The sequence below is a fragment of the Lates calcarifer genome, linkage group LG7_1 (genome assembly GCF_001640805.2).
Source record: "Lates calcarifer isolate ASB-BC8 linkage group LG7_1, TLL_Latcal_v3, whole genome shotgun sequence".
NCBI classification, from domain to species: domain Eukaryota; kingdom Metazoa; phylum Chordata; class Actinopteri; family Centropomidae; genus Lates; species Lates calcarifer.
Window position 1 is genome coordinate 5,198,898 of NC_066839.1, and position 24,566 is coordinate 5,223,463.

General features: G+C 39.4%; 1 protein-coding gene across 1 annotated transcript in view; it reads right to left on the reverse strand.

The window, feature by feature from the left end:
• Positions 1–24,566, reverse strand: part of map3k5 (mitogen-activated protein kinase kinase kinase 5) — a 65,137-nt gene that overhangs the window by 19,108 nt on the left and 21,463 nt on the right. The window contains exons 4-13 of the mRNA XM_018685121.2: positions 22,482–22,675; positions 19,374–19,542; positions 17,745–17,851; positions 11,900–12,070; positions 9,041–9,153; positions 7,413–7,572; positions 6,059–6,212; positions 5,828–5,935; positions 3,900–3,952; positions 1,946–2,041 (exon numbers count right to left, since the gene is read on the reverse strand). Coding sequence (XP_018540637.1) covers positions 1,946–2,041; positions 3,900–3,952; positions 5,828–5,935; positions 6,059–6,212; positions 7,413–7,572; positions 9,041–9,153; positions 11,900–12,070; positions 17,745–17,851; positions 19,374–19,542; positions 22,482–22,675 — 1,325 coding nt within the window. The remainder of the gene's footprint in view (positions 1–1,945; positions 2,042–3,899; positions 3,953–5,827; positions 5,936–6,058; positions 6,213–7,412; positions 7,573–9,040; positions 9,154–11,899; positions 12,071–17,744; positions 17,852–19,373; positions 19,543–22,481; positions 22,676–24,566) is intronic.

The following is a 24,566-nucleotide window of genomic DNA, read 5'->3' on the forward strand; positions in this document are numbered from 1 at the left end:
AATCAGTGCAGACTTGAGGTTTCACTGTGATCGATTGCCCAACATGAGCCTGGAAAAGTATGAAAAATACAAAATCTGAAGCTGTACAGCTTACGTTTAAACATGTTAAACCAAAATGTAAAGGATATGACGTCTACACTTTAATTTGCCTGATTTTTCTCAGTCTTTCCCACACTGTCTGGAAAAATAGCTGCATAAATAAAATGTATTATACTGGTATTATATATAAAGACCTGACATCAACAGTATAAAAAAGTGTCTGATGAACACTGCTTCACAGTATTCCTTCGCCAAACTGTCCAGTTACAGTTAATTAGCGTGTGAATTCTTGTGTTTTGTGAGGTCACAGTGGCCTTGACCTTTGACCTCTAACCACCGAAATCAAAGCAGTTCATCTGTGATTCCAGGTGAACGTATGTTCCAAATTTAAATAAATTTCTTGAGAATCTTAAGATATGACATTCAGAAAGGGGAAAAAAGAGGTCTCAGTGGCCTTGACCTTTGACCTTTGACCCACAAATTCTAATCAGTTCATCTGTGAGTCGAGGTGAATGTTTGTGACGATGTTTCCTGAAAGTGTTCCTGAGATATTGAATTCAAAAGAAAGGCACAACATACATACACATACATATACATGTACATATATATATATATATGTATATATACCGTGATTGAGTGGCTGTATTTACTGTAGCTGGTGGTCTCATCCAGAAGGGGTTACAGTGTGTTTACATGCACACCTCCCACACATATACATACATATAATGACCTTTACCACTCTCTCCGCACACAAGCTGTGAATTAGTCGCCTCGTCATGCTGTCAAACGCCCGCATGCCTGCAGGTGTTCAGTTCACACACGTGTGTGCACACATGCCGATCCTGCCCATCAGACTGAATCTCTTCCCCTCTCCCTCTCTCTCTACCACCTTCCTTCCTTCTCATTCCCACTGTCACTCCTGTTTCTCTGTATTAAAAGCAAAGCAGCATCGCAACAACAGCCGGCATGACTCACTGACTCTCACACTCCAGATAATGGAACTGGAAGTGCTCGGGAGCCACTGATGTGCGAGTCACAAGTCTGAACACTCAGTGCTTCGCCGAGCAGCCAGCGAGGAACATGACGGTGTCTAAATGAAACAAGGTGTGTTCGAGGCAGCGACGGAGAGGTGCGAAATTTCCCACCTGAGTACAGAGCTGACAAGAGAACGCACCTCTTCTTCCGGTCGCTACAGTGAGTCGCTATCAGAAAGTGATGAGGCTAGTTGGTTAGCATGCTAACTTCAGTAGAAGTGGAAGCAAGTAGAAGCAAAACATTGGCATTGCTTTCTACCAGTGGAAACAACTCTTGGCGAATGAAGGAGTTTGGACGTTTGATGCTGAGCCTAATACCTAACACCTAGGTATTAGGTTGTGAAAAATCCCTTTGGTTGGTGTTTATCTCCTGTTTTAAGCAATAATGTAGTTAAAAATATTGTTAATCCATTAATAAAGTTTTAAAAAGTTGTTAATAAATGAGTTTTGGTCTGCATGGTTTATATGTAACCTATAAAGTAAATGATCAACAAAGCCATTTCTTGCACTTTATAAACCCTCTGTAGAAGGTGCTTTATCAGAAAGTGACTGACTTACAATAAAACAACTCTGAGTCTAATTAACCTTCTGTTTTTCTGTGTAGGTAGAAAAACTGCAGAATGAATTATGAACCTGTCACAACCTTTATAATAAAACTTTGGAATAAAAGTCCCTCTGATGTAGTTGTAGAGTTAGTCAAGTAGATATTTTTTGCCACAACAGCCGACATTTTTGTCTTTTTCTCGAGTATCTCAACAAGAAGTAAAGATTTATGATGTTAGCAGGATTACTAGTCTACTATCTGTTTGAGAAAAAGCAGTTTAATGGTGTCAAACAGATGCAGAGAGACTGATAACAACAGACAGACCGACCTTTTACAGTGCATCTCTGTGCAGAAATAGATCTGGAAGTCCTCCGCATTGTGAAGGACGTAGAGGAAGGCACTGCGCTCGTCAAACTTGGAGATGCTGAGGAGAAAACGGTTACACAGTTAGTCGAACAATATCCCCATGAGAGGCAAGATATGATGGAGAGAAATGAATGAGGCCTTTCACCGGACTCGTGACATCAGCCATCAAATCTCTGGGATGAAATAAAGGACTGTTTGTCACTGAGCCACTCCAGAAAAACATAAAAGATGCACCGACATATCACAGATATATAGAGATAAGTGTGTAGTGTTACTTTGCGTGATTGACAAATTAAATGATGCACAAAGAGACAGACAGCTTCGATTCAACGACCAAAAACTGAAACTTTTATCCACCGTGATGAAGCGACTTGCCCAATGCTGCCAAGGCCGAGCCAAGACAACGGAGCGCCTGTATGTGTGTGGTCGTATTGTTGCCTCGCAAGAGCTGCCATTGTGTCCTGCTGACTGTCTGCAGGCTGAGTGGGCACAGAGAATGAGTCGTTCCCTAGCAACATGTGAGCACAGCCCCTCCACTTCTCTCCGATCTGACACTGAATTCCTTTGAGGACCGTGGAAAAAGCAGGCGTAGAGCAAGACATCATGAAAACGGTCTGAGGCAGACTGTCTGTGGTATTAATGGAGCTGCGGTCTGGAGCTGCCAGAGGTGAAGCGATAGTAATGTACAGCTCATTTCTGCACGCTCTGCTGTGTTATTATCATCCATCACATGCTGTTTGCAGAGGTTTTGTGCCTTGATACGTCTGCACATTCGGTACGAAGTTAGTAGTGAATCCAAATGTTTATTTGTTATTTTATAATTAAATCAAATTATTATTATTTTGCAACACTGTTAGTGTCAAGAAGTCCCCATCCAAAAAGTCACCTGATCACACCTGAGGATAGGAGGATAACACAAACTCTCTGCCCCCCTCAGGTGCAGCCACTTCACCAGGATGACAGGTTATATATACTGCTCTCCTCCTTTTGTTCTTCCTTTTTCACCTCGACCATGTTGTGTTCAGGCCTGTGAGCTTCTTTATCTATCTGATTCACCTTTATTGCACATAATTTCTGTTGATTTGATGGTGGAAACTTTGTTATCTTTTGCAGAAAGAAATCCACTGAGAAATGAGAATAAATAAAACAGCTTTGCATCTTTGAACCTTGATTCCTGCCTCATCTGTGGGTCTCTCCCAAACTCACCACTAGCGATTACATTTTAATTTAACAGTTGGAAAATCCATTATTGAAGTAGTTTCAATGAGAGAAAGAAGAGCAAACAGAGTATAAGCAGAGATAAAACACCCATAAATGTACAACACACACTTTAGACTTATATTATACACATTAGTTCCAAATTAAACCAATTACAAGTGGTATAGACAAACATGCTTGAATGTGTTTTGCACAGAAGGAAAATCCTTCAGTTTTACTTTCTTTTACATCTTAATGTTGTTTATGCTTTTTAAATTTAGTGTAAGAGCATTGTTTCCTGTCGTCATAACACTTTTACCTTTTGTACATACACTGTTTTAATTCAGGTTTTTTTGTTGTCTCTTCATGCACTGGTGCTATTGTTAGCATCGTTAGCATTCAACTGATGCACGCTACTGTAAGTGCAGCACTCATGACATTTTAATCTTAGGTAATCTTAGGCAGTGGCACCTGAACATTTATCTGATAAAAAAACAGCTTTTTTCCTGTCTTTTCTCAGGTTTTTCCTCCAGTGAAATACAGAATATTTTCACCCCTTCAGGCCTCTACAAACCATTCAAATGAAACAATCTGCTTTCCTTCCATCCCACCATCTCTGACGACATAAATTTAAACCAGTCGCCCTCTAGAAACAGGCGTGAGGTCTCTGTCACATCAGCTGTAGTACGAATGAACCATTAAAGAGTGCAGACACTGACCTGACACCTCGTACTGATGTGGCGCTGAAGTTCCACTCATGAATCCCTTTGTGCTGCAGGACAGATCAAAACAAATAACATTATTACAGCTTCTGGGAGAAGCTGAATCGCTGCCTCTCCTGTGTAATAGCTGGATTAGAGCAGTAGTATAAAACTAAATATGTTAATTGACCTCACAGTGATAAAAAATACATTAGTGGTTTTTATTATATTGGCTGTAGCATGTGAATTAAGTGAAAACACCAAGTCAGTGTAGCTGATGTTGGTTTAGTAGAGTTTCTGTTCGTGTAGGTAAGCAATAATACGAGACGATAATCAATAAAGCAGACGCATGACAGGAAACAAGAGTCCATTATCACATCGCAGCATCTAAACCGAAGATAACAACACAAGACAAACTGAAAATCATCATCCATCTGTTTGCTTCTGTGGGCACATGTGATGAGTATCTTCAGTTTAGCTGATGATGTGAAGGATCAATACTGAAAACTAAGGTTGTCGTGTGCCACAGTAACATTTTCTTGATGTATGATTTCATGACGTGCCAGCCAGTCTGCGACGAGAACTTTCTGTGGTTATGATGTGATGATTTTGGTGCTTATATGTGTTAAAAAATAAATGAACATTACATGTTTCATGTATATTTTACCATGAAGATTCAGTCATCCAGGTCACAGTTATCTACAGTTGCCCTCAAGCCAGCCTCATTTCTTACACTGCACTGTAACTCGTACTGGTGTATTTTTTATTTCTATTTATTTATTCTTTATTTTATTTTATGTCCCATGTAATTTTAATTGAATAAATTAAATAATGATTAAATTAAGTTAATGTAAACTTTTACATAAACCTGTTTAGTCACTTTTATGTATATCTTGACTAAACACTTAATATTAATGTAAGAATTCCCCTTAACTTTATATGTAATGATTGAATAAACACCTAAGATTTATGCAAAAGTTTATGTTAACTTAATCAAAGCTGACATTCACAGGAAAATATCGCATAAATGTGACCTTTTACATTGAAAGTATGTGGTAAAATTACATGGAAAATTATACTGTAATTAAAATATATGAAGTCTTTGTTTAAGGCTTAATTATTTTTTGAAGTGTCCTCTTGTATTTCTCACTTTATTTTATATCTAACTCTTTTTTAATTCATATCTAAATGCTTTTACGTTTTGTCTTGATGCCTTTTATCTCTCATGTAAAACACTTTGAATTACCTTCTTGTTGAAGTGTGATATGCAAACTTGCCTTGCCTATATATTTTACCAACAAATTACAGATTATTTAACATTTGTCATGTCTATAGCTCAAGAAAATAAATAAATAAATGAATAAATAAAAATACTTTTCTAGCCTCAACAACCACTCAAAGTGCTTTATACTTCCAGTCACGTTCATCCCTTTACACACACATTCATACAGTACTTCTATATGTACACACACACACATACTAATGCTGCATCTGTATGTGTGCACGATGCATTCACTGTCTTGCCCAAGGACACTTTAATTGTATACTATACCTGCATACTAAAACTCTGACTTTGGCGTCTATTTCACTGTTTCCACTTCAACTATTTCTGCTGACAGCGTATATAAAACTGGTGCTGACTGCATATACCTGCCTGTTTTTGTTTACGCTGCACTATTTTGTACATTTTTGTATTTTTATTTATATATTTTTTTATTGCTGTTGGTCTCCCTGAGCTAACAAACAAGTTTAGTCTTATCTGTCATATAAAGCCACACAGCTCTTAATCTTAATACCAAGTTGTATGTGGTATTTGAAAAGACAGATGCTAGCTACTGCACGTTATCAAAGTTTTACACTTAAATCACAAAATTACAGTTCAGGATTTTAAGCAAAAAGGGTTAAAGTTGATGGACAATGTGCTTATACTGCAGCTGGACACCCACCTTGTCATCAGGGGCGACATGCCAGATAGACACTGTGTTGTCATCAATGTCTTTGTTTATAGACAAATATGAAGGCTGGTACACTTTGGTAGGCTCCAATATCAACACCTGCAGAAGAGAAAAAAACATTTGTTGCGTCTTAATGTTTATTGAACCAGTCATTGTTGGCTGAGCATGCAGGAACCTTTTCTTTTCTGGCCTTGGTTGCCCTGGCTGGTTGGTGTCACTTACAGGAAATCGTACGGAGGAGACGTCTTTCTTGGTCGCCTCCACCAGAAAGTCCATCCAGAAATCCACCAGTTCCTGTTTGGGTGCCGGCTGCTCCGTACCGGGCTTCTTGAAGTGCTGGTAAATCAAGATTGTCTCCACCAGTGAGCGCAGATACCTGAAACCAACCCGAGACACAAAAAAAACAAATCTTTATTTAACCGAATGTAACCAAAAGTCAGAACCACACTCAACCATTTCTCACCAGACAAAAGCCTGTTGATGACAACAATATAACTGCAATTTGCATTTGTATTATACTGCTCTGAACCCCTGAACATACATCAAGAAGACCATGAAAACAAACAATACCATGTGATTGTGTTTCCATGCCGGGTAACGTTTGTCTCTGTGACATTAATGGAGACTTAAAGAGTTTTCACAGCACTAACACAAATAAAGAACAGCAGGGTCTTTATGCTCTGCAATAAAAGAGCTGCAGACACTTTACTGTACTCCTCCACATGTTGCCGATCTGATACAGTCTCATAAAAACGTCTGGAATGAGTATGAGGTAATAGCATGAATTAGACAAGCTATGTACATATGTTCATCATGTAAAGATGTTAAATTAAAGGGTTGGTTGGTGTTGGTTTAGAAGCTTAAACAATTAATTTAAAGTTTCACATTGACAAAAACAGTAATTTTAGCAGAGCAGAACACTGCAGCTGCTGAAACACCGTTGCCTCGATCTGTTAGTTTGTTTGTGTTACCACTGAAAGTCACACAGTAACACAGTAACAAATTACTGGAGTCTCGCTGAAATAAAAAGTAATGTTTCTGGTTCTTGTCTCTGTAGGAATCTTATCCATAATATGGTCAGATACCGATAATAACAATCTGAACCTGTCCTTATCAATAATTTACACCCAAATTGTCCGTCTAGCGTAAACTCAGGTTGGCACATTAGAGCCTAACCACTGCCTGTTCTTTCCACCATTTAATGTCAAACTCCAGCCTGTTGTCCAGCTGTGTCTCCTGTTGAAGAGGGATTTCAGCTTCCCCTCCATAGAGCGAATTATTTGCACTGTAACACACCCTGTAAACCCTTCATAAAATGTCACAACACCAGGGCTCATATAGCCGCCAAATCCATGTAAAGAGAGAGGTGCTGTTCAAATGAGCAAAGCAAGTTCCTCGTGATATTTTCTGTTCCTTCATGAGAAATACACCAAATGCTTGCACAATGGCCACAGATGGCTGCTGCGGTTTCAAGAGAAAGCCGAGCACACTCCAGATCACGAGGACACAGGCACAGTTGGTGATGGATGTGGTATAAAAATGCGTTTTCCAGCATCGCTAAACCCCACTCTCTCACCAGATGGGGGCTTTGAGTTTGAAGAGCTTCTCCGAGGCCTGGATGACTCTGGTGTTGTCGCAGGCCAGGACGCTGGCACCCAGGAAGAAGCCCACATCCCAGTAACTCTGCAGCTTGTCCAGGCTGCCTTTTTTACCCAGCAGGCTGCTCAGCTTCACGCCTGGAAAACAAGATGACAGATAGGAAGGTATTTTTATAAAGGTAGATAATTATTTTATAGTGTTGGACCATCACCAACTGCGATTCTAAAAAGATAAGAGAGCAGAGGAGAGACTATAGCAAGAAAAAATGTTCATACTCTACTTGGATATGCCGCAACATGCAGCACACAGCTCGAGCTGTATAATCTGCTGTTGTACACACTAAGAAATAAAAGGTACTTGAGATAATATTCTTGATTTCTGTTGAGGGAAGCTGCAGCTACATGTCCTGCACAGCCTGCTGCAGAAACCAGACATTTGCAGGGGCAGGTGGGGGTCGCTGGGATGAGTGTAGGAGTGAGCAGGGTCTAAAGGGACGCAGGGTGGGGCTGGTTTAGGGAGCTGCAGGCCGATTCCCAGGACTGCTTGCTTGAATGTTTCCCACATTCCTCAGCTCCTCTGAGCCTCAGATTTCAGAGCAAACAGCAGAAGACAGGGAACAAAGGCTTGACAGGGTGGTTGCCTGAATAACAGGAGAAAATGTTGCTAAGCATTATCTGATTTTTCCTTATTAAAGCAGCTATAATTGATATTTTCATAATACAACAGATCAACTGACTGTGTGTAATGTGAAACGGGACGGTTACAGTTACAAACCTGCAGAGAATCACACAACTTTTCTCAACTTTATGCAACTTTAAAACATCTTTTAAACTAATTGTTTTGGTTTTCACTGTATTGTGATTGTCTCAGTGACAAAAGCACACAGATGCTGCTTTCTGCTGCATCTGCATCTGATGCTGCTTTTCAGAGCTGAAAGACTCTAAAAAGCCTGGTAAGATTTAGGGGAGCTGCAGAGTCAGGTTTTAATTTCTGTAGCTTTGTCACTAAGAGCAACACCTCTCAGATTCCTATCCATTCGTCTTTTTCTGCTCAGCCAGGGTCGACTCACAGAGGCAGCAGGCTAAATATTTTATTACAGACCTCCCGTTCCCTTAGAGCTCCTCCTGGGGGATCCTGAGGTATTCCCAGGCTGGATGAGATATGTAATCCCTCCAGTGAGTGGAAAACCTCCAGAGGAAGGTGCCTTGGTGGCGTCCTAATCAGATGCCTGAACAACCACAACTGGATCCTTTCAATGTGAAGGAGCAGCAGCTCTGCTCTGAACTCCTCTACCTTCTATCTCTAAGGCTGACCTCTCAAATTACACACAGTAATTTATTCCATTATAACTATAAAAATTCTGATTAGTGCAGCTGTAATCTGATTTTCATGTAAGCATGCACATAATAAAATACAGGTTTTCCTTTGGTAAACTGGCTGAATTCTTGCCACAGATAGAGCAGATATGATGGATGATAAAGGTCTGCTGCAGAGTGAGGTTTGATTGCTTGTTGGTTAATCAGCAGTGCTCAATGTAATAAAATGAAAAGCAGCATATTCAGGTCAAAGACATATATATTTATATCCAGTATAGCATCCACTCACCCACTTTCCGAAGCTCGAAAGACGTGTCGAACTGGTGTCCAGCTGCCAGGAGCAGAACAGCATAGTTGATACCGGAGTGTAGTGTTGGCTCTGACTCAAACCCCTTTTTAAACCTGCGAGAAGAAGAAGAAGTGACTCCAACCAACTGTTTTTCTTCCAAGAAATGCGTCACTCCAAATCCCAAGCATCTCCGAGTTAACGGATGGCTTCCCCCGGCTTCATGAGACATGTCAAGTTAGAAAAAACAATTACAGCCATATTGAGTTGGGGCCACAGAACAACAAACAGCAACCGTGAGGACCCTCGAAAAAACAAGAAATTTCAATTTATTTAATGAGCAATCTGTTCTGCCGAGGGAAGGGGTGTGAATATTATTAGGGGCCTGTGCCAAGTTGTGACATGGAGCTGAAAATAAAAGCCAGATGGGAGCTGGATTACCCGAGCAACGTATTCAATCGACAAAGATATGAGATCTTAAAAAGCAATTTCCAGAAACAGGCAATCAAGCAGCCTTGAGTTATTATTAAGTCAAGCTCTGTCAGCTACTGTTAGCCTCTCTGTGCTCACATCACAACCTTACTCATACAGAGATATGACATTCTGGCTACGACCAAGTGAATTCCTGGATTCAACAGAGTGCTGGAAACCGTCCACATGCATCTCAGTCTGTGCTGACTCATTAGGATGAAGCAGGTTTTCAGTCGTGCTGAGAACATCCACCTCACATCCCCAAGGTCACCACAGGGTTTAGATTTGGACTCAACTTAAAACCCCCGTCCAAAATCTGGCATCAGCACCTTAAGGGACATCTTCAGACGACTCAAAACTTTGACAATCCTTCACTAACGCTGAAATATCTCTTAAGATTAGTGGAGAAATTAAATATACACGTATGTCAGTGTTGTAGTTGAGTCACTAAACCTCAAGTTTGAGTCAAGTTCCCAGTGTTCGAGACCTGCGTATATTGTTTTTTTGTTTATAATTTTTATATTCTATCCTGTTTATATCTTACTTTTCCAATATTTATGGCTTTTTCTATTTTATATATATGTTCAGCAATGATTTCCTTTCGTAGTGATTCACTCTCAGTGATGTTTTTAGTTACTTCAGACTCTCACACTCACACTCAATCTATTGAATTGAAGAAAAAAGAAAGAAGGTTAGCTTTACTGAACTGGTCTCATTCTGTGGTTGAGAAAAGTGATGCAGCATCTTTAAAAAGAGAAGCTCAGGTGTGCGGCTTTGTGGCCGCCCTGAAAATTTTCACAAGGCATGGTCGACCTTTTTCTGTCTACTAAAATAAACCCTGTAATGATCATTATCTATAAACACAACACACTGCAATACCTGTGTTGATCTCTGAAGCTGCATTAGTAAGATTAGATTATAAAACAACACTTATTTTTAAATGCTTTCTCTTCCTTTTATCAGACTGTCTTGTTCTGAGCGGTGCATTAGCAAGCTGCACACAAATTTACTGGCATCCACTTGAAGAGTAAAGTGATTACAGCTAATAAAAGAGGGAAAGCTGCATTCATGCAGTATCATTCAAATAAGGGTTGATTGGCAGATCCAAAAATATTACCATACCACCACTTCCTCTAACCACCAGCAGCCTGCACTGCAGAGAACAGCCTGCCGCCAACTCAAACTCAAACCACTACTGTTGTCATTTTAACTCCTCAATTATCTCCGCATTGTGATTGTTCACATTTGTTCTCAGCTGATAGGACCGGATCGTCTTCATGTTGTTCTCATGCTTCTGTATGTTTGTTCTGAGGTGTGACAGGTGCTCGTTCTACATGTCACTGCTGTAATGAGCTGTCATTTGCAGACTTGTGGCACGCCTGATTCTTTTAAAGATACTGGCAAGTCTTTGTAACAACAAAAGACTTTTACCTTCATGATAACCGCTGCGAGGGGTGATTGGTAAGTTTGTGGTCTAAGGTAGAAGGAGATGAATTAAACAGGTCTCATTACCTGTAAGTACAGTTCAATTCTTTGAGTGATAAATGCAGAAAATTTGAAGGTTGAAAGTTTTTGGTTTTTCTGTTTTGGGTGATTGAAAATTCTCCTGTCTGGCTGCTGCTGAACTCCTTCTTCATCTTGGCGAGTTCAAATCCATATTTGAAGTCAATGTCGTCCATTTTCTCAGCTAGTGCTGACTTGCAATTTTCAAATACCCGAAACAGAAATACAATGAAAGTTATTAACGTCAAACCCTCTAAGAATTTACGTGCATGTAACGAGAGCTCATCTCCGTCTACCTCGTGCGTAGCTATTACGTAACAGTCATACCAAGTTGTGGCAGTGTCGTCATTGCCAGTTTACGCGTATGAAACCTTTTCTTTTTTTTTTGATTGCATGTTCACAAAAATATTCTGGACTGAGCTAAGGACATACTGAGCATACAAAGGAACTGAAGGACAAAGACATTTTTCTTGGAGTTCTAAATAAGGACGTGGAAAAAGACTCTGTTTATGTGATTAATCTTTTGCTTGTACTTGGAAAATACTACATTCCCAAGATTAACTCCAAACCCATGAAGTTTTTATAATGAAGAAATACAGCATGGCATCTCAATCAAAAACATAAAAAACAAAAAAGCTACGTATTGCTTGAAAAACGATGGTAAAGGTGGTGGTAAACTCTTAATAATGTGGTGCCCCGATCCAGTGAAGCCATTTACCATCTTGCCCTGCGAAACATTTCTTCTAATAATATTTAGATGTGACTCAGTGTCTGGAGGAGCGAACTGTTTGCCTGAACAGAAATGCCTCTCTCTCTCTCTCACACTCACACACACACACACACACACACACACACACACACCACCAACATCCTGCCCAGCTGTCTTACCAGAGTGTGCCGTTGTCTCTGCTCTCTGTGTCAGTGAAGTGAGACTCCAGGAACATGTCCTTATAGATCCGTCCCACCAGGCAGTAGATGTCCGAGGCTACCTGCTCCTCGTCCTCCACCAGGGGCAGCATGATGTCCAGGGCTTTCTGTCTGTCACCTGGCAGGTTCCTCCTACACTCACACACACAAAAACACACATAAACATAAGTTGACCCAGAGTTAATTTATTTGTTATTAGGAGATCTATTCAGCCTGATGGATGGTGTCTTCTGGGGCTCTGGAGGGAGGTGTTGCATTATGGGAGGTGTAGGACTGTGCTTTTGGAGCTCGACCCACACATAAGAATCAGGATATTTTGCTGCTACATCATGCAAAATCATAGAGTAACCCTCAAATCCCTACTGGTGACATTAGGCTGAATGTACACTGACACTGTAAAATCAATATTCATCAGAATAGAGAATAAAAATACAAAAACTGACCAGGAAGATAATGAATTACATTTCATGGTTTAAATTTTTCACAGTCCATTTAAGAGATTAACATTTGTCATGAAAACACTCCTTCCCATTGTTTTCTATTTCTGGATAATGGCACCAACTCTAGGAGGTTCCATGAGATTTTAAGGGTGTAACAGGTGACACGCCTTTTCCCATTCAATAACAATGGGAGTTATGAAACAATATAAAGCACAGCAGAGTGTTTTTTTTTTTTTTTAAATTACACACGCTCCTCTAGCTTGTGAAAACCTGACGCCTACTTTACCCACAATGCAACTCCACCGCTGACAGTTCACTAAGCGGTGCGGTTTTGTTATGCTAGTAGCGGCTAATGTAGCCTGGAGCTGCTAGCCTCACGCAGAGATGAGGAGCAGGGTACAGAGGTCTGACCTTATAAAATCACATCCCCACATGTTTTTTTTTTTTTTTTTTTTTTACATTTTCTAACTTGTAGTCTTCAGCCCCAAATCCCTGAAGCAAACAGTGGTGCAGGAATGAGTCCTAAAACCTGGAAGTGAGTTAGCATGTTAGCACTCCTGGTTCCCTCGTCCCAAAGTTTTGGTTAAATACCTGAAATAAGGTCTGTGGTTTTAACACAAGACACATTTTATTCTACGACATAAAATACGTAAGAAAATACCCCACTTACTATTGGTACACTTTTTAAAGCTTTTACGTGTCTTAAAAAAGGCGGTTGCTAACAGGAGGCTAATGAGAGAGGGACGTTAACATGAAAACCCATCTACTCACCAGTCACCTTCACAACCTCGTTGTGTTTCTACTCTCGCTCTTTCAAACTATCACGAACTTTCTAAAAAGAAAGGCTTTTGTAGAAGAGCTCAGAGCTAAATTAAATAAAATGTTGGAAGCTTAGTGGTGGAGACGTTGACATCATGTGACCGTGGTGTAGTTGGTTTATAGGTTAACATTAGCTTTTAACTTCTGGTTGTATTTAGGCTTCAAAAATTATAATAGTGGTGTTTTTTCGTGAAGCAAAACGTTTAAGTAGCACAAATGTTGGTCACAGAGCTTAATTCAAAACCCAATGAAAAAATCCCATTAGGTTTTTGATGGACCCAGGGTGATACTAACTTCCAGGTTGCCCTACAAAAATATGTTTTTGCACAGCTACCTTCAGACCGTGCATATGCAGTAGTACTCTGTCAACTAACTTTAATGTGTGGTGATACAATATATGTAATAATAATATACGTTCATGACAACATAAGGATACAATTCATATAGTATATACAGCGCACACAGTGTAAAGTAAATGAATACTAGTGAAAAAACTCTGTATGTCACTGGGTGCATAAACAATCACTGAATCAGAATCAGCAGCAGCAGCAAACTGTATTTGTGTGTTTGTGTGTGTAGCTAGGGAACTGTTGCACAGCTATTGTTGTGGGACTTGATACCTTGCACAGAGGAGGCCATCAGGAGCCTGACTTGAATTACTGAGGTTACTGGGTTCATTAAAAAAAAGAAAGAGGCAGCATCACTTTTGTTTAGTGAGGTGAGGCTACACCTGTACAACACAAGCTCATTCAGGTACAGACAGTTCTGTTTTAACTATACCTGTGAGCAAATAATTGAGGCTTTATGATAAGTAACCCATTCAAAAATAAAAAAGAGAGAAGAAAGACTTTCCCATTAGGGAAATTAATCGCTTCAGGTGTTGATTAGGAGTTTAATGCTTCTGCGTTAGAAAACCAGAGCTGACCAATAAACTATAAAACTATCAAAAGTTAATTTTAATTGACTGTCAGCTGTTAATGAATGGTCTGACTCACACATGTAATGAGCTATAATTTCAGTTGTCAGTTCATTAGGGTTCATTTAACTGAGCCTGATACAACAGCCTTGCAATAAATCCTGCCTTAATGAAGGTTCATGGTCATTTTCGAGGCTGGGAGATGTGGTGCTGTCGCTATCAATGACACCTAATCACATATTCAACCAACCAAACAACACAGAGTCAGAAGCAAGGAACACTAGACAGAAAATACATAATTCACATATAAATACAACACCTGACCAATGGGGTTTTTTCATTGGGTTTTAGATTACTGCAGAGAAGTTTATCATACTTACAAGGTTTGTTAAGGCAAGATAATCTTCACAAATGAACACCACTTTTGTAATTTTTGAAGCCTAAATACAATCTCCAGAGGTAAAAATCTAGCAACCACCTTTTTTAAGACATGTAAAAACGTAAGAAAAATCAAAAGTGGGGTATTATCTGACGTATTTTATGTCGTAGAATAAAACAGACTTTGATTTTGACCCACTGACACCAGAAGTACTGAAATGCTGACTTACTTCCTCGTCTTAGGCGCACTCCTGCACGACTCTATTGAAACTGACGTCTAAATAATATAATCAACAGAAAATTAAAAGCAGAAACTACCACAGTGCGGCACTGGACACATTATTTAAATCACAAGTGACCTCTGACTTGCAGTGCATTAAAAACCACAGCGACAAGATAAAGTCAAAAATCAAACGAGAGCCACTTGAGCTGCATAATGTGCCCTCATTTATGGCCATTATATATTAATCATTAATTACTAGGGATAAAGTGAGGATAAACCGTTAATTAAGCTGATTCTCACATTTCCACATGCTCGCCTTTACATATGGTGTATTAATATCAACAAAGGTCACTAAAAGCTTCAGGAAAATCTGTTTCCTCGTTGTTATGCTAATTTATGCGGCAAAGTGCCCCAAAATCTTTTCTGAACATCTTCTCCACGGGGGGGATTTTAGTTTTGAGGTATGAAATCTGGTATCAGGAGGTATGAAGTGTCAAAAGACAAAGCTCAGAAAGAAACGAGCGGTGTTATCCCACGAAGTTACATCACAATGTGTGATGGTCAGAGACAGAAAATTAAAATCCTGATAAGCAAAACACAGCTCATCTCCGGAGCGCGAAGGTTAAATAAAACATATGAGCCGACAGCTATTGCCATGGAGACCATCCAGAGGGAGACGAGACCTACTCTCTCCTCGTGCATCGCTCTATTTGTCTCTCTCGTCTCTCCGGAGGGATTATGGGTATTTTGAATGGAGGGGATTCTTCCATTGCTCAGTCAGTTGTAAGGATCTCAGAGTCAGAGATTTATACAACTGCACCTCAGTCTGAGGATCTATTCAGTGTAAAAAAATCTAAGTGGGTCTAAACTGGAGAGACGCTTACAATACTGCAAAATACTGTGATTTTGTAATGCAATATTGATGCAGTGCATCAGGGTAGAGTAATCTATATGGTAATTAATTAACAAAATGTCTGTTTTCTGCTAATCTTTCTCTAATACCTACCACTTCATCACACCGATGCAAAAATCCTGTTAAAACTTATCAAAAATAATTTATCATATTGCAACATTACCTCAGACTTTCTTAGACCCAGAATATGAAAGTAATAACATAACATTCTCATTTGTATTTCTGTGGATTTCAATCAAAATGCTGCTTTAATTTAGGTTGCGTAACTACATCCTAATCATTTATACTAATCTATAAAAACTATAATTCACTGTCCAAATCCAGTGGAGTAAAGTAACTAAATACATTTAAGTGCAACTTTGAGATACTTGTACTTTACTTAACTAACTCCATTTCATGCTACTTTGTACTTCTACAACATTGTGGAGGAAAACATTGCATTTATCTTGCTGCTGTAGTTACTGGTCACTTTGCAGATTTAAATCAATAACACAAAATATAAATGACTAAAAAGTTCTGATGTAATAGATTAAGCTACCCAGCAGTATGTAAAGTAGTTACATCAAAAGTGATGCTTACACTTTAATTATAATCCAACAATATAATTCTGAAATGGGCCATTCTGTTAAATGAGAACTTTTACTATTGGTGCTTTGAGTTTTGATGCTAATACTTTTAAGCATAAATTTGAATAAATCTTTTGCTTCATACACCACAAAAGAAAAGAAAACACTGTTTCTAAAAGACCTCCTACTCGTGACAACCTACTTTAAACCTGAGGTAAAGCATCTCAACCTCACGACAGAGGGAGAGTCTTCTGTCATTAACACTTACTGCATGAATCTGTCTTAGTCTGCCGCCTATAGCCAAAAAAAAAAAAACTCAATATCACACGCCGATAATGGGCCAGACAGTAACAGCGAACACACGGGGCATCTTGGCACCCTGCAGAAACATTTTCCAATCGCTGCCAAATTGAAGAACAGCATGCTTTATTGCCATTTAAGCCACAGCGCCACGAAAAAACCGCAGGAAGTTTACAAGAAAAAGCAGCTGGTGAGAAACAGGCAGTCAAAACCTCAAAGTGTTGTGCATCTGTCTTTATTCCTGAGCAGAGCAAAGCTGCACACATGCTTACTAATAATATCACTGCTGCTTGGGAACCTGAATTTGCTGCTGCTTCAAGAATAAATAAAAGAAAAAAAAATTCTCCCATCCTTGCTACTCCCTTTCAAATCCAACAAATAAAATCAAAAGTGCAGCACTTAAAACTCCTACATGAACTCTAAACTAAATTTTAGAATTCACTACAGCTGCTAGGTGAGGCAGAAACTGAAAGCAAAGAGTCCATTTCTCCCATTGAAATTGCTATTTTCTAGGTCAGGAAACCTTGGAGAGTATCATTACTCTTACACAATCACCAATTACCAGAGGTTGGCTGTGTTCAAATCATAGTCTGTCTCTTCAAAATGTGTTTGTGATTTATAATTTCTGAATAATTCCACTAATATTCAGGCCAGTTTTAGTGAAAGTCATTATTTGGTAACACAGCATCAAGTCTCAGGAAGTGCTGTTGCTATGGTTACGTGCAGTTGAACATATTTTACGTACTCTTTGCGTTTGCTCTATCAGGTAATCAGAAACTGTAGCGCCCAGTTCAATTCAATTTAAATGGATTAATTTCAAACCATGTGTTGAATTTAGTGATCAGGCTCGAGAAGTTAAAACTTGCTCGCTAAGATACTTTCACATGCTCGTCAATTTCTTTATAATTTGTTGGTCAAAAATGACGCTGACGTCATGTGACCGTGGTGTAGTTGGTTTATAGTCTATCATTAGCTTTTTACTTCAGGTGACTGTATTTAGGTTTCAAACATAATAACAGTGGGTGTCATTTGTGAAGATTATCTTGCTGAACAAAATGTGTAGCTATCTTAAACTATTAAACTATTTTCTGCAATAATCGGAAAACCAATGAAAAAAATCACATAGTTTTTTTGTCGAGGGGAACAGGGTGAAGCTAACTTCCAGGTTTTTCATGTGTGTTTCTGTGTGTTTGACTGGCAGCTGGTTAAGCATCACTCGTGTTGTGGATATTGTCGTGTTCGCAATCTCACCGATTCAGTGCAAAGGCGTAGTGGAACTTCACGTGAGGATGAGCCACAGGGTCGAAGGTCGGAAGCTTCTCCAGAGTCTCCACCAGCTTCACGATGGACTCGTAATCCTAGAGGACGAACAGAGGAACAGACTGATGAGCTCTCCCTGTCGGACATTGTGCGATTGTTGTGTCACCAGTGTCCTCCAAACATGCCGCCAAAACTCATCAAGGTACTGAGCTGCTTTTGAGGCCAGAGGGGAGAGTTTTTTCTGAGGTCCTTTTATTCATTCTGTCTCAGACTCAACTATCTGCTTAACACCAAACGCACTTCAATAATTGAGTGGTCCCTTCATCACATTTTTGTTGCTCCATAGTCACTATACCCAAAGCATGTTGAATAATTCAGCACGTCTTCAATGGTTGTTGTTCTAATGAATGATTTATGAGGCCGAGCGCTGCCTATGGTGAGTGGGAGGATCTGGACGGTGAGTGCCATCACAATGCGAAGACAAAAAGAGTGGAAAGAGCAGCAGATTTAAGACGAGCAGACCAAAAGCTTTGCCTAGAGCTCTCTGCGGGCGGTCTGCGATAGCCCCCCAGTGTGAAAAGATAACAGTGAAAAACGAGGGACGCCACTGAAAGATTGATGCTGAGGCGGTGACCTCTCTCTAGGCTGTACAGTAAGTTTATACAGTAGCTTCCTATACCAAGGTCATGGACAACAGCTCGAACGTCCAGAGCATTTGTACTAAGTTGACAGTTTGTTTGAACTTGAGAGGGGCATCAGTAGTTCGATTAATGTCTGATACACCCTCATAGTTTATCCTAGAAATTTGTTGGGATGTTCTGCTGAAAGTTTCTGCATGTCCTTCTCTAAAAGGTGGTTTGGTTTTCTCCTGCAGATTGAAATAATGTGAGAAATACCAGGGATGTACATTGATTTTATTGCCATTTTAATGTAATAGTTTTCCTCAAAAACTTCTGTGAGGCTGACATGTTTTATAAAGCTGGAATGATCAGCCAAAAATTAACTAGAAGCTATTTTGGTAATCAATTAACTGATTAAAAAAGTGACCTTTCAAGTAAAAAACACTTCAAACATTGACTGGTTATGACTTCATCAATGCCAGGATTGCTCCCTTTTCCAGTTTTATATGTTGCAGGTTTGAATAAGATGTCACCGTTGGACTCTTTAAAAATCTGATGAAAATTACATCGTGTGACTGTTTGTCTGTGTCCTATTTGTCTTTCTTCCTTCTGTTGGAGTCTTTGACAAAGAAATTGTAAAGGTCTTTGTCAACGTTTTAACCTTTGTCAACCTTTTGCTTGTAAGATCTCTCTGACCTCCAATGTTTCCATGTTGCAGTTGAACCTTATCGTTAAACGGTAAACCAGGAGAAGGCATTTGATGAGGAGGACTCTAAAGCGGCAGGAATCAGTTTACAACATGAAGGACGGCTGCTTTACTTTAATGGAGTTAAACCCTTCTGTTTCTGGCAAAGGACTGACGTTGAAATGAATGAAACCCATATCCAACAACCATCTCCACAGTAATTTAATTTGTTTAATTACCCAAAGACAGCACATCTAATTTGAAAAATGACAACAATATGCTGATGCTCAGAGAGCCTACACTCAGCAGCTGTACCTGGATGTCTCTGTACGTCAGCAGCAGGTTGATGACGATATCGACTGAAAGGCACTCCACGTTGTCCAGCCGCTGTTGGATTCGGTTCAGCTCCGCGGCCAGCTCCATGCCCGTGTACAGCTCGCGAGCTTTCCGGATCTCGTTCAGGATCGTCTCACGGAAATATTGGCTGTAAGAACAAAAAACAGGAGCTAGAGATATATGCCAAAGCAATACATCTAAAATACATCTTATTTTAACTTATTATATTATGATAAGGTTTTGTAGATAGCTCAGCTTCTCTTATTTAAACGTATTATGTCATGATAAGGCTTCATCTGACTAAAAGCTGGTGTTCTGTGCCAGCACGCTCTCCTACTTATCCAAGATTAACAAAAATCTAATCAACTAATCAAATAGTCTCACACAGTTACAGTAAGTTTCTCTCTGAGGTGTAATACTAACATGATTAGAGTTTTAATTCACGTCTTGCATCCTCTTACAGTTACTCTTACTTTACTTTTATATAAATAGTCATTTCATACCGTAAGTAAGGAAAGTAAGGAAATTGAAATGATAATCAAAGTAAGAATAAAATATTTCTGTTTTATTTTATAGATATTATTGTGACTGTCACAGAGGCAGGACTTAATTAAACTGCAGAGAACGTTATATATTTGCTTAGAGGAAAACATGAAGCTGAATGTACACTTTCTATACAGTTGATGCAACTTGGCAAAAAATCATTTGATGGATTTTCTTTCACAACTGCTCATGGGTTTTATCACAAATAAAGCCATCACTCCCCAATCTCTGCTGTCTTGACCTTGGTGTATTTTTGTGCGGAGTGACAAGGTTAAAAGTATCATTTTCATATTATTACCAAAACAAAGTAAAAAAATAAAAATAAAAAAGATCCATGATCCATAATTTGCAGCATATTATCATCATTCCCCAAATAACTTCTCTGTTTTTGCAGGTAGTAACAATTAAAGCCTAAATAATACACCAAGACATATTCTCTATTTACCTACTAAATCTGTTTCATGTGAGTTAGCTGACTTAAATTAAACTTAAACTCTTTATTTTCTCCAAAATATTGTAGCAAAAGAACCATTTTCATATAGTGCCAACAATCAGATATCCAGTTTCTGATTCTGATCTGCTACAGATTAGTGTCACTCCCCAATCACTTATCTGCTGAACTTGGTGTATCCTTGCAGATAATGTCTGAGTACAAACTGTAATCCCATAATAAATCTGTTCCATGTGAGTCTGCTGACTAAAATTAAATTAGCCTGAAAGTGAACAAGGCAACATTGACACTGACTGATACCGATTCATTTAAAAGGCCAATGTCAACCTAATAAGTACAAAAAACAGTTCATAGCACAGATCTCAGAGCCATTTAATATGTAGCTGCTGGTCATTATAAACAGGTATTATAAATAGCAGTCATGCTCCCTCACACAATGTACACTATGCATTCAGGTCAGATTCCAGTGATGAATGAGTTTAAAACCCTCTGCTTCTGTTCACTGGTTATAATTTCATGGATGCTGGTCTCCAGGAGACAAAAGCTTTATCAAAGTGCACGTTTTTCTTTTCTGCCTGTAAAACCTGAGTCACTATTCCTGGATCTGAGCTGAGAATGAACTGGCAGCTGCACTGCCTGTTGGCAGGAAAGCCTAAAATATTACCCCAGCAACTGAGGCGGTGTTAAATGTTTTATTTATTTATTTTATTTTATTTATTTTTTTCAAAATGTAGATCACCACGCAAAGTAAAAGTTGAGGGATACATCACATAAAAATAATTACAGCGAGTAAAAATAGAAAGAGTGGGACAATAAAACAAAGGCCTGTTGTGCTGTTTAAACACCTGCAATCTAAATGTCTCTCTACAGGAACTTGACAAGAATTCTCATAGCTTCTTCCTAATGTCCCAGGCAACTGCACCTTAGTTTGCATTAATACAACAACCAGTTAAACATGGGGTTTCCCCGCATAACATTTACTTAAAACTTTGAGTCCCCTGTGATTAGCAGTAATGTTGCACTACTTTCAGAGGAACTTCTTGTTTGCAGAAATAACTTTAAATAGATTTTCTCTTATGCTTCCTCATCCTCATACCCACTGTTTTGCTCTCAGTAATACAGTGTTTCCCTCTACAATTCCTGGTACAGGAAAATTATCATTTACATTTTCATGATTGTAGGGAAGTAACTCTAAAACCCTATTCAACCAAAACCAAAATGCAGTTGACTACATATTTGGCTGAAACTGAGACAGGGATCTGGCATCTGTTTTGTCATATAAGAGACTTAATACACCACAGAAATCTGTAATTTATTTAAAAACAGAATATAAAATTGTGACAGAGCGAGAGAAGAGCTAGCTAGCTAAAGCAGGACAGATATGCGTAGCCTTAGCTAAAGCTAAAGCTACATTTAATTGCTAATTTTCTTGTCCTCAGTGATAAGTAATTGAAAAATATACACTTTGATGAACCAACATAATTGAGTGTGTTATTCCACATTACTAAATACAGCAGTAGCAAGCTAAATTCAATCACAATGGGGAAAAGAAATGGCTAAACTCCTGGCTAACGGAAACTAATGTTAGCTTACCAGTGTTGCAGTAACCTGCCCTTTTGACTAGAGGAATTATGTGACTTGGTATGGTTTAACTATATGTATTAAATTGTAGATTAACTTTATATTGACTTAAATATACTATAACATTAATACCATGCAGACAGACACTAGCAAACAAACATATTTTACTCTGTTTTCCCCTTTATTATTCAGTATAGTATATTTTTTAGGTCTCATAGAGGTTCTAAATCTGCCTAAATAGTCATAAAGTTAATGTTTTACAACCTCTCCATCTGTCATAAGAAAGCCTGAAAAGTTGAAGGCATTTTTCTCATTTCAATAGCTTCTGAGATTACTGGTCTCTTCTATTTTAGAGCTCAAAAACAGGATGCTTGTAATCTTTAGCATCGCTCCGTATGTGCTATGTACTGTCGCAATGATGTATAGCTCATAGCATGTATGCAAACGTGAATATACTAATAAATACAAAATGTCTAGCCTTCGGGCCCAGTCCTCGCCCTCGCTGCACTTACTGGGAGTTGGCCTGGGACACTTTGAGGAGCTGGATGAAGCGGTCCAGCAGGGGCATGCAAATGGGCCCCAGGAGCATCTCGAAGCTGGGCTGCATCAGCTCAGTCAGGCCCTTCATCAGGCTGCTATCACAGCAGTACACCTTGTTGTGAGGGGTCACCATGTACGGGATGAAGGTATAGTTGGCTGAGCACGTCTGTAGATACAAGAGAAAACAAATATCAGTACGTTTAATGAGCAGAGGACCATTTTTGGACCAGTGTTTTAGCCAAACATGGGTGTATAATTAGAAACTTTGACCGAATGTGACACAAAAAGGATAAAACTACATTAAGTAGCTTTATTTGAAATCTGTATTTTACTCTTTTAAAAGGTATTAACTATGTTGTCTTGAATAAAAAGTGCAGTTAGTCATTTAGCCCCATTTAGTAGCTGTCCTGGAGCTTTCGATAGCATCATGTGATCTTCCTCTGCAAGACCAGTGGTCGTAAAACCTTTCATCCCTGTTGGTTTAAAAGTTGAGAGTAGTAAAGTTTTGCTTGACCTACATTTGTTCTACTCTTGAACTGTGCCTGCTGAAGAAGGCCATGTTATATGATCAAAAGCTCCAGAGCGGCTAGTAAATGGACCTTGTGGTGAAACTGTCTGTTGTCAAGGTCAAAAATAAACTTTCACTTGGCTGCACTAATAAATATTTAAATAAAAATATATATACAAATGATGTGGGCACTTTGTACCTTTGTCTGTATCTTTGTCTTTAATATTTTTAAACATGTACATTTGTAGATTATAATGTGATATAATGACAGACAAACAACATGCTATTTATTATTTTTATTATTATTTACAAGAAGTTACTGTATATTCTGGCTGCAATCTGGCTTATATGGGGTATGATGTGTCGTAAGCAAAAAAATCCTTACAGTACAAGGTCTGCATTTACAGAACGGTACAAAACACACCTTCATCAAACAATTACCTTATCTAAATTACATAATGAACGCTCTTTACAGATGACTCCACAGACATGACATGGTAAAACATTACACTGTATGTGGAGGAAGCAGATTGCCGGGCGGGGGGGTCTGAGCTGTTTCCCCTGTTTGAGGTAATGACACGAGGCTCCGGCTTTGATCTGTCTGCACAGACAATGGTATTTATGTGTCGTTGTTTTCAGCAAACCAGTCTAAACACGCAGCAGCTGGGGTGGAGTGATCTGCATCGGCGGTGACAGCCCCATTAGGAACTGTTTACAACCACAAACATTCAGAGCTGTGCACTCATTCATGCAGAAGCAAGAGTCCTCTCTGCTCACCTGGTGCAGACCTCAGCCCTGTTATTTGCTGCAGCTGTGGCAGTTTCAGCGACACTTTGCTGTAACCAAAGTTTACTAAACTCTAACTCCAAACATCTGTGTTTTGTCTGGAGGTAAATTTCTGTATTCTGCATCTGTATTTGCTTTAACTTCTCGCATTATTCTCCAGCAGTGGGGTGCTGACGCTCCTGTTGCGGGTTTGCCTGCCACTGCTGAATAAACAAAAGAGGAAACACGTGCGCGTGGTGTTTACAGAGAGAAAGAGAGACAAGCAGAAAAACCACTACTGACATCCTCAAGAAGCAGCAGTCGAGGTCTTTTCAAGGAGGAGAGCTATTCCCAGAATGTCAGATGTTTTGCAGAGAAACACAACATAAGAGCGTCTGTAGGTGGTTGGGCTGCTACCCAGCTGCATCCTGACAGCTTTAATATTCTATCATGGTTTTCAGCTCTTTGAGAAAACACACTGCTGCTGCTCTCACAGCCTACAAAAAAAAGGAAGTGAAAGGAAGGTGCGGTGTTAAAGCAATGAAAGCCATCCGCAGATAACTACTTCCTCCTGTGCAACAGCGGTTCATGACATCACCCGGCTGCTGCAGCACCAGTGCATCACTTTTCAAAAATAAACCTGTGACCCCTTGTTGCTGTTAGACAGGTTGCAAAATCCTGACGCTATATTTAGCTCCTCTGGGTGTGTGTCTGTTTGTGCCGTCTCGGGGATCACATGACAGGTTTGTTTTCACAGGCCGATGCATATTTCGGAGCGGCGGCT